The following is an 11364-nucleotide window of genomic DNA, read 5'->3' as shown; positions in this document are numbered from 1 at the left end:
AATACTAATATTTTATTGCCTATTACCAAGGCTATTCGATGTACGGATAGAGATGCAAAATGCAGTTGCTATTCACTAAGGATAGTTACTATTCACTGAGGTGGATTAAATATTAAATAGCCTTGGCGACCTTTTCCACAGTGAAACTGCCCTAAGCTAGGCCTGGCCAAAGAAGTTTTGAAGTTACCAAAACACCAAAAAAAAAAAAAAAAAAAAAAAAGGAAGTTTTGAAGGTGGACCGGGCCGGACCTTTCCATGACGTGGCATGGGAGCTAATATGCCAAATCAGCAAACATCTTGCTAGTTGGCACATAACCACTGGTTCACGACGTGGCATAACCAGCAGTCAGCTAACGTGCACCCATCCTACTTCTCATCCGCCGTTTGTTTCCCGAGAAAATCCCCAAAAAAGAAAATTAAAAAAAAGAAAAACCCGAAAATCACCACACCCCGCTCTCTGTATGGCGGTCCGAGCCTCCGTGTCGCGGTTTCCGATCGACGCCGGGGCCCACGAGAGCTCAGGCATCCCATGGGGCGTTTCGGTGACGCCGTTCGCGACGAAGGACGAGAACGGCCAGTCGCCGGCATACGGATCGGACGGCCAGCTGCTGCCGAGGTGCGAGAACTGCTGGGCGTATTTCAACACGTTCTGCGAGCTGGATCAGTGGTCGTGGAACTGTGCCCTGTGCGGAAACCCTCAGGGGCTTTCGTCTCAGGCCATTGCTCGATACTCGCACCCTCAGTCCTGCCCCGAAATGATGTCCTCGTTCGTAGATCTGGAGCTTCCTGGTTGGTCAATTTCCCACACTTTTCTTATGATTTAATTTTCTGTTTGATTGCTGAGAAAATGAACACAAAGCCGAAGTAATTTATGTTTTTATTTTTATTTGTTTTCAGTGCTAATTTATATTCTTTTTGTTATTTTCGCTCGGTTTATTGTGCAGTAGAAGAGTCGGATGAAGTAATGCAACCTCGCCCGGTTTACGTTGCGGTCATTGATTTGTCCTGTAAGTGGTTGAAGTATTGGTCATTCATTTGGAGGAAGTTGTAATGTATGTATTGGATGATTGCAGTTGATCACATTGGATAATGGCCATTCATATGTATAATTTGGGATAATTTTCCTCGAAATAAGGTTGATGATTTCTAGTCATGTCGTTGGGCTGCGTTGTTGTTGTTGACAATGAGAATTGGTATCCAATTAGGTTCGGTCCAACTCATTTCTGTGCTTTGTTTTGGATGCTGTAATTTCTCGTAATGGTTGATATGTCTCTGCTTTATTCTAGGATATAGAATTCGAAGTTTAATGTCATGAGTACACATGTCACTAGAGCCAAAAAAGATTTTCTTTCGATTACTGTTACCTTTTCATGACTTAGAAAGGTGCTGTTCAGGTTTGGATATTGGTGAGGGTGTTGACTCTTGAACCATGTTTGGATTGCCACCATCTGGTTCATTTCATGTTAAATTAACAATTATGTACTTCAAGATGCTTATTTTGAAGGGTATTATTTGAAGGCCTCACATGACTGTATTTCCAAGGCTATACATATGAACTTTGGAGAACTTAATTCGATACTTGGATCTTTGAGATTTAACGGCTTTATGTGCGTTTTGTTTGCATCATTCTTCCATGCTTGCCACCTAAGCAAAAAATTCTCAAGCACTTTAATATAGATGATTAAAAAACACTTATATTTGTAGGAGACCATTTGGAATTGACAAGGAACATTAATTTAAGTCTTCAAGCATTGTAGTTGCATCTGGAATGGAAATGTAAGCACATTGTCGGTGATATTGACATTGTGGTCGATGTTGATAGTTTCAATGTTTTTGGTTGGGCCACAGGGATGAGGAAATCCTTGGACTCCATCCTTGTATAGGAAATAGTTAGTTGTATCATATCTAATCCAATGTGTCCTTCACTTGGCTTTGAGTTCTTCAAAAATCAAAGCCTTTAGATCTAGTTAAAGAGTTACAATATGAGAAAGATCTTCTGGCCATGTATCTTTTGTGCTTCTAATCTGTGGATTCTCTTCTTGAGATGTTAATTTATTTTTAAATTGGTTATTTATTTTCAAATCAGTGACATTTATGTTTTGTGGATTTTACTTCAGCTTCAGAAGAATTTTTGGAACTTATTAAAAGTGCATTGCTGGCCTCCTTGGAAGGTTGGTTGATAATTGCTACTTGAAATAGATTTTATTTTTTACATTTCTTCATGATGCTGTACTTGACAACTAAATTCGCTCATTCAATCTTCTTTTTACAGCTCTTGGGCCTGGTTCTCTCTTTGGTCTTGCTACTTTTAGCCACAAATTAGGGTTGTATGATGTTCAAGGACCTATACCAGTTGTAAAGAATGTTTTCATTCCACCGGAAACAGACGGTACCCTACCAATTGAGCTTGAAGATGTCATGCCATTGTTACAGTTTTTGGCTCCAGTATGTCAGCCACTATGTTTAATGACTTTTATTTTCTTTTTGTGCAATATATTTCTCTGCACCCAAATTCACGGCGGTATATATATTTTTGGTTTGTTAGCTAAATTCAGTAACTTCCTTCCAGGTGGAAACTTGTAAGGACCGTATTGGATCTGCACTTGAAACGCTCAGACCAACAACTTCATGGGAGAGAACTACAGCAGCTGGTCAAGGAATTGATGGTGTTTTGATGGGTGGGCGAGGGTTTGGGGTGGCAATGGAAGCACTTTTGAACTACCTTGGATCTGAGTATGGAAGTACATTTGCATTAGGTGAGGAGATGAATTTCGTAGCTAATAAAACTGTAATATTTGGTCCAACAACCATACCTATGAGTAGTGTTTCAAATCTTCTTCATGTCATCAGACGATGTAAAATCATGACGTAGGTTGTTGTCTCCTCCTTTGAATGTAACTGCAGGTAGAGTCTTTGCCTTTTTGTCTGGTCCTCCTGATTATGGAGCTGGGCAACTAGATACAAGACGGTATGGTGAACAATATGCTAGTAAGGGAGAGGATGCGGACCGTGCATTGCTTCCTGAGCAGACACCATTCTACAGAGATCTGGTAGTTTAATCTTCCGTATCTTTGTTACTGTATGCTGAGGATTTTTTTGGAAACGTAAGCATTGACATATTTTACAGGCTGCTGTTGCTGTTCAAGCAGGTGTTTGCGTGGACATTTTTGCTGTTACAAATGAGTATACAGATTTGGCGTCTTTGAAGTTTCTAAGTGTAGACAGTGGAGGCTCATTGTATTTATATTCGAACACTGATGACTCAACTCTTCCTCAGGACATGTGAGTATACCTCAGAAAATACGGTGGTATTAGTTTGACAACAGCCCAATCTGGCATGCTTCAAATCAAATTAAATAATAGTCTTAATCTGGCATGCTTCAAGCACGGACAACACAACCCACAAGGCCTGCCTCCCTCTGTGTAAATATTGCACAAAATGGGCCTTAAAATGTTACAAATAGTTGTTTTTTCTTTTTTAGTTGAAAATAAGATCATAAGCCTTGAGCCCATCAGGCCCCAAAATCCCAAAATGCCTCTCAAACTCTTCCCCATATTTCTCATTCAGGTAATGCTAGGGAGACCAAAGTTGTAAACAAAATTTTGTAACGTAAATGACGTGGAAGCTGATGATTGGATTAGTACTTAAGCGTTGATACACATACTTATTTCTATTGGTGACACATCATTTAGTTTGCAAATTTTGTCCACAAATTTAATCTCCCTAGCATTTCCCTTTCTCATGTGAGCATACCTCAGAAAATACTCTGGTATTATTTTGACTTGCATACATGTTGGTGTGTGATTATGTAAATTGGAGATGACACCTTGGGTTTTAAATATTTTGAATAATTTGATGGACGACTTATGTTTATTATCTATATAACTAAACACGTTTTATCAATACATTTGATACAGTGGCTTTCTTCATCCATAAAATAAATGACAAACAATATAGATTTTCATCAATTCTTAATATTGTAGAGAGTAGTCGTTCGAATTTCTAGGTTATGATGATTGTCTTATGCATTATTTGCAGGTACCGAATGCTAAGTCGGCCATATGCTTTTGGTTGTGTACTGCGATTGAGGACCTCATCTGAATTCAAAACTGGCCACTCTGTGAGTGTCTTGTCGTTTCATTTTAGAGTTACAATTTTATCATTTTCTTATTGTATATCGTTTGTTTATTTTGCAGTATGGTCATTTCTTTCCGGATCCACAGTATGAGAATGTTCAACACATTATCTGTTGTGATTCTTATGCGACATATGCTTATGACTTTGAGTTTGAAGACACCAAGGGATTTGCAAAGTAAGTATATTCCTCAGATGGCCATCAGGGCATCTTTATTTTGGCTAAACACAAATGATTCTTGATAGCTTTCATTTGACTTTGAGTTTTGTGATACCAAGGATCCTCAGTGGTGTTTGTTTATGAAACAAATGATTCTTGATAGCTTTCATTTGACTTTGAGCTTTCATTTGACTTTGACTTTGAGTTTTGTGAAACTCATATTCTAGTTGCTATTTTCTTTTACTAAAGTTGTAGCATGGTCCACGAATTCTAGTTTCTTGGTCTGCTTACCTTAAAGATCTCTGAAAACACATGTTTCCCCAAACCACAGCCCCCACCTCCATCATTTGTGTGGGAGAGTTTTACTAATTGATCAGTGCTTTGCATACCAACTCTCCAGTTCTCTACCTCAAAAATTTGTTTAGTTAAAGATCCTTGTTAGTTACTATGTCAAGTATTCTAGATTTTTCTATGCTCGTAGTCAATTAAGTTTTGAGAGAACATGAAGTAATTACAAAATATGGGCACACTGAAATTAGGTCTATAAAATTTTAATATTTCATTACAAGCAATGAAATATTTCTAGAGAAACTTTAATAAGTATGGGGAGGAAATATTCCTCCCTCCTGCTGCTGCTTTCCTCAATTGCTCAATTGACTCAAAATCCATAAATTATAACCAATTAAATATTTCTGAAGGGATTTCAGTAAATGAGCTTTTTCTTTTTGTGAAAAAAGAGAGTAAAAGATCTCCTTCCTCCTGCTGCTGTTCCCCTCCTCCTGCCATGCTCCCTCCCTTCCTTCTGTACTTCTGCATTCCACACCCCCCACCTCCCCACCCACCACCCCCCCACACCCCCCCAAAAAAAAAAAAAAAAAAAAAAAAAAAAAAAAATCCTCCCCTCCGCCTGCCATGCTCCTCCCCCATTCTCTCTTCCGAAGCTGGCTGTCTTCTCTTCCCTTTATTTTCGGTGAAAGATTAATTATCAATCAGCTTGGCAACCATTAAAGCAATACAGCTTAATCATATATAGAAGAGTGAATGCTACTTTCAAATACTATGAATTTTACCAAGCATCTGTTGCACGTTGTAGCTCTTAATTATTGGCCAGAATATTACTGATTGCTATCATTTACGGATATAAATCCGTGCTTGTGTGATGTGCATTCTAATCCAATCCTGGGTTCACTATTGTATTTTGCAGACATGGATCAGAGCCTCCTATTATACAGATTGCATTTCAATACACTGTTGTAATGCCTCCTAAGGAGCTCTCCGATTCAACATCCGTGTCCTCAAGTAGGTATGGTTAGATTTACAGACAGCCTATGTTCTTAAATTTGTAATCATCTTACCACCACAGAACTTATCTTGCTTTTTTAATTCAACATTACATTGCATTTTGTCTATATACTTACATTGAATTGGGTGTCAAATAGTTATTTAACCTAAGTATGTTTATAGAACTTAGAAGTTACTTCTCTCATGCTTGCATCTGATTGATGCCAATTTTCAATAATTGAGCCTTTTCATCTAATATTTATTGTCTCCCCTCCATAATTTTTTTTCTTTGTGTGTTGCCCCTGCCAACTTGCAATTATGATCACTTATTGAAATCTAACATTTAATATTTACTTTTGGCTGAGCCTGCTAATTTTTTTGTAGAGGCAAGTATTCCCTTAAACGACGACTAAGGATCCGAACATTACAATGTGGAGTTGCCCAAAATATGAATGAACTCTACGACAGTGTTGATCCTGAAGTAATCCTGTCACTGCTTGTTCACAAGGTATACACCACCAGTTCTGTGCCTTAGATTGTCATATTGTCCTTTATATGATTACTAATAAATTACTGCCTGGCGTGAATTAACTTGATGTTGGGTTCAGTTGCTTAACCTTTGCTCTAATGTGTTGTTAATTCCATAAACTTAAACTGTATGGTTAATAGAATTCTCAATGGAGAAACAGATAAATATTTGGTGATAGTATAACACACACTTTAAAAAATTTGGGCATGTTGTGGAATAGGACTCTTGAGCATTATTATTGATGCGTCTAGAAACTACTAAAAGTTAAAAAATTCTTTGTTCTTATCACTTAGCATTTCTCACCGGCAGATGTTTTGTTCTATAGGTTATACTAGCCTCTTTGGAGCAAGGAGTTCGGGAAGGCAGAATATTGCTTCATGATTGGCTTGTGATCCTAACAGCTCAATACAATGAAGCGTATAAACTAATTCAATACAATAATGGAAGTGCAGGAACTGCTCAGATTGATGTTGCATTCACACAATGTCCAGAACTGCAGTCTTTGCCCCGCTTGGTTTTTGCATTGCTTCGAAATCCTCTGCTCCGTTTTCATGAAGAAGGTGTTCATCCGGACTACCGAATCTACCTGCAGTGCCTTTTCAGGTATTTGATGAACATATTGATATTACTAAAATGTTTTCAGGGATTTTGTTACTGGGTTTGAACTATAAGATTAAGTTATGGAACATGGTTTTCTTTTTCACTTCTTATGCATCATCATATTCTTATGCCTATTTTGTGTGACAGGACAATGTCTATTGTCTGAAAAACAAACAAAAATTTTTTTTTAATTATTTGATTCCCCGTCTTGTCTTATGTATTTTTGTGTTCAAAGAAGATTGAAATTCTTCCTGCAGTACATATATATTACTGCATTTGATGCTTGAAAACTTACTTGTTCTCTTCTCACTTCTGATGAAGCATAAACTTTTCAATTTTCTTTTGTGGAAACTTTGTGCAGTGCACTGGAACCAAGTTCACTTCATCGTGCCGTGTATCCAGTGCTGACCTCCTATTCTACTCCGGACAAACAAGCATACCCACGCCATTCACTGAGTCGTGCAGCACTGATTACCAGTGGTAGTCCTATATTTTTCCTTGATGCATTTACGGCTCTGATTGTGTTCTATTCCTCAACGGCAGACCCTTCACTTCCTTTTCCTCCACCTCATGATTGTAAGTTATATATCATTTCCAGAAGCTTCTTAGCATATAGGTGGTTATCTAATTTGAAGGAATCTGGCAGTGCTTTTCTCATGACGTAAGACATCTATTAGGTTTGTTGCGGACTGTGATCAACAATTTGAAGGAAGAGAGATGCATCACCCCCAAACTGCTATTTATAAGAGGAGGGCAGGACGATGCCACACCTTTCGAGAATTATCTTATCGAGGAACAGGACGTTGATGGAAGCGGTATAACGAGCGTTATGGGTTTTGTTTCCTTTCTGGAGGATGTTACGCAGAGTGTGCTAGAATACATGAAGTCTGGTATCTGAATTTAATCACAAGGTACAGGAAGGGGGTGCTTAAATCACAGAAAGTTGTTGGTACGGAGTCTACTGACAGCTCGTTTAAAGCTCTGTGTGGCCATCGACATTGAGAATGTTTATTCTGCTGGTTGGACCAACTGTAGCGAGGGTTTCTAATTCTCTTTTATTCGAGAGGACCGTGCGTGGTACAAATTACCCAGAAATCACATTTACCTAGTTGTTGTAAAAGATAGTTGCAGGCAGTTAAGAGCTCAACATTTTCTGGTCAAATCATGAAAATATGAATGGTAAAAGTTGCTTTTGCGTTTTCCATTGCTTGGATTTAGAACCATGTAGTTTTCATGAAAGTTTTGTTATACATTCCTTAATCCTCAGTGGTGAAAAGTTGAATGTTTTGTTCATTCCTTGTAGAACAACTTTTAACTGTTTTCTTTGAAAATGTGCTCAGCCAATGCGATGACCACTAACAGGAATTGGAAATTGCATGACTCGGGTTCAGAAAACTGTTGAAAGTTCAATGATCGGGGGACCTACTTTTTGACAATCAATTAGCCACTTTATTGTGGCTCATATATATATATATGTGTGTGTGTGTGTGTGTGTGTGTGTGTTATGTTTGCGAAGGATTAGATTAAATTTAAAACTATTAAAGATGTTTATATATAGCGAATAAATGGGCGAATATAGTCCCGTAAAGAAGCATTGAAATGACTACTATTTAATCTAATTGTCATATGATTTTGATTTTTTGGGTGAGAGGATCTTTGGGTAATTTGTGATGTTAATTAACTTTTGGTCTATATATTATAATGAAACATTTGTTATAAGGTCATCCCCAATCATGAAGAGTTAATAAAAGACGAGCACAATTTAGCTCTCAAAAATGTAATTTGCAAGGAATAGTAACGGGCAATATTTACTATATGCACTCCAACTAATAAAAGATATGAGCACAATTTGGTTTCACGTGGTTGTCTATGTGTAGATCTCCCACGTTGGCTAGAGGAAAAGAAATTTAAGAGTTTAAACATTTTAATCCCACTCCAACTAATACCAAGGCCTTTTGTGATAAAACCCCACGCATGTCAAACTGTGTAGGTCGTAATTAACAAGTTGTGGACAATATAGGTATTGTTGGAAGTAGGCTTTTGGCCCGTCTCTTCAATAATTTAACTTTGTATTAGAACCAGAAAGTGGGCTTGTACACCCACGTGATGGGTGGATCCCCTTGGCCTCACGCGATGATGGTGGGTCCCTTTGACCCTGCTGTTGTGTGAGTCCTTTTGGCTCTACATTGTTGACGATGTGTGCATCTCCCACGTTTGACCCACTAATTGGGTCCCATATGAGTGGGTGTGTTGGATATCCCACATCGGCTAGAGGAAGAAGAGTTTAAATATCATAAATACACCAACTAACACCGATGCCTTTTGTGATAAAACTCCATACTTGTTGAACCGTGCAAGTGGTAATTAAGAAGTTGGGGACAATATCGGTATTGTTGGAAGTAGGCCTTTTTTCCATCTCTTTGATAGTTTGACAGACCTCTATACCATTTGGGTTGATGTCTGTTGTATGTAAACACATTGAGTCGTGACGTCTCATTTGTACCTTTCTCATTTTTTAGGCAGCTGGTCTACCTGCATATACAAAATCTTTATCCGTTGGCCGTTTGGACTTTGTTGGCAAATCTCTAATTGACAAGAAAAAAAAAAAAAAAAAAAACATTATATATGTATTTATGATGTATCAAAATAATTTAGAACTTCTTTAGTATAGGTCAACAAATAATTTAACACTTTCCCTAATTACATGGGATAACCCGCATATGAAGTCCTACGCGCCCCTCTTTATGCCAATGGATGCAGGGCTCATATCTTAATCTACATGCTCTCCGTGCATGCATATGTGTGTACATGCATCCATATCCGTTGCCTAGTTAAGAAAGAAGAAAGAAATCATCAAGGGCCTGCATGCAGTAAGTTGCTGCACAATTTCTCATATTTTTCCGAGAAACACAAAAAAGGGATTGATCGGTAGGTAAGACCGACGGACCATTTACAAATCCGAAATACGTGTTCGCGATCAGAAAGGAGGTGCCTGCCGAGGAAGAAGAAGAATAAACAAAAAATTAGGCATGTTAATGGCACACGAAATCCAGTATATAGTTTCCTAGCTGCAACAATGAGAACTGAAAACGTACGGCCTGTAGAACCACGTTTTTGTGTATATATATAAATGGTCAACACGTTTTGACATTAACCGTGTAATTTCCACTTAAATATCATAGCAAATTAATCCTCGAAGCTCCACAGGAATGGGTGGCATGATGAGTTACAAATACAAATATCATAGCAAATTTAATAATAAATGTAAGCGTTGTAGTGAACCCTCACTTACAAATACAAATGAAGAATACGTAACCACATAAACATCGATTGTCTACAACCATTAACCTAAATTTTTAGCTAACAATGACTTCAGCAATTATCATTACTGCTTTCTAAACATTACACGAACTTGTAGCTTGTATGAAGCGAGTGAAAATGAAGGGCCTTATTTTAAAAGAGAAAGGGCCAAACGTCAAAAATTTGAAAGTAGCAGTTTTATTTGCAGTGCTCGTGTAGCACTACACAAAAACTACTATCACAAGTGATTGCATAAATTTTCAAGATGATGTCAATTTTACGGCCATGATAGTATTCAAATTAATTCAACCTCAATGTATTCCCAGAAAATACAAAGAAAGTGAGACTGATCAAGTTTTGGAATTTAAATTAATTAGCTACTTGGAATTTTGGAATTATATACTACGATCTAGTGGTAACTTCTTTATTTGTAAGTGAGAAGTCTTAGAATTGAATCTCGGAATTAACAAGTTGATGTCTCCACCATGTTGTATAAAAAAAAATTGAAGTAGAAGATTACAACAGTTAGGATGGTGTGTCAGATTTGTAAAAAAATGAAAATTAAACCTGTTTAGAATATCATTTGGATATATATGGTTCTTAATGGAAGTCTTTATTTGCTGTTTTACTTTCCATACCTATACTACACGGCACCTCTTAAGATATGCATCGGTGTGGATCTGTTTCGAGGAAGATTATTTTTTTGCAGGCCAACATTTGTTGTGAAATATGAAATCTGAGACCGCATACAATATGATAATTCTTTTGTGTGTTTCGATTACATGTGCAAGCCTTTCTCTTCATTTTCTTAAATGGTTGAAAGTCAATATATATACACACGGATATACACACAGAAAGAGAGAGAAGAAAATTCTATCACAGAGAAACATCAGAAATTTACAATGGATAGAAAAGATTTTAACAGAAATTTCCCATATATAGAGTAAATATCCATGTATTAACTTAATTAATATAAGAAGGATCCTAGTAAAAAACTTGTTCTCATTTTCCAAGAATATGTGTGTATGATACAGGAGGAGAAATCCCCAAGCAATCACATGCATGCGCAATCAAAACACCGTCAAAGATTTCTTCATAACTGCGTTGTACACGGCGGCCTAAGAACCAATTCATCTCACCGACCACCCAGCATGGAGCTGGAAATATAGAAAAAGGAATTACAATTAAACAAAATAAATTGTGTTTACTTATGCGGTTAGGTTACTCTAAATTCTTGGTACTTCCGTCGAAACCAAACTGCAAGATATGAACCCTAACGTCCCTCCCTATAAATTCCAACATTCCATGTAAAAGCCACAACTCTCGATCTCATTTTTATACCTTCTGTGAACAAGTTTA

General features: G+C 37.5%; 1 protein-coding gene across 1 annotated transcript; it reads left to right on the top strand.

Moving 5' to 3' along the window:
- The first annotated feature begins 370 nt into the window (after positions 1–370).
- On the top strand, positions 371–7998 carry LOC137715932 (protein transport protein SEC23 D-like). The gene is made up of 14 exons (XM_068455296.1): positions 371–789; positions 945–1007; positions 2118–2171; positions 2273–2445; positions 2570–2756; positions 2905–3050; positions 3128–3282; positions 4040–4121; positions 4198–4313; positions 5500–5598; positions 5961–6084; positions 6431–6708; positions 7067–7281; positions 7383–7998. Exons 1-14 carry the CDS (start codon positions 462–464, stop codon positions 7601–7603), a joined length of 2241 nt encoding a protein of 746 aa, XP_068311397.1. The 5' UTR covers positions 371–461; the 3' UTR covers positions 7604–7998.
- The last annotated feature ends 3366 nt before the right edge of the window (positions 7999–11364 follow it).

The sequence above is a fragment of the Pyrus communis genome, chromosome 14, assembly GCF_963583255.1.
Source record: "Pyrus communis chromosome 14, drPyrComm1.1, whole genome shotgun sequence".
NCBI lineage: Eukaryota > Viridiplantae > Streptophyta > Magnoliopsida > Rosales > Rosaceae > Pyrus > Pyrus communis.
This window is presented reverse-complemented; position numbering and strand designations above follow the sequence as displayed.

Bases quoted from the DNA above. Each gene is read 5' to 3' on its own strand.
- LOC137715932 (XM_068455296.1), top strand. From the start codon at position 462: ATGGCGGTCCGAGCCTCCGTGTCGCGGTTTCCGATCGACGCCGGGGCC. The intron at 5,599-5,960 runs GTATGGTTAGAT...ATTTTTTTGTAG, and splicing joins ACATCCGTGTCCTCAAGTAG to AGGCAAGTATTCCCTTAAAC. The intron at 7,282-7,382 runs GTAAGTTATATA...GACATCTATTAG, and splicing joins TTTTCCTCCACCTCATGATT to GTTTGTTGCGGACTGTGATC.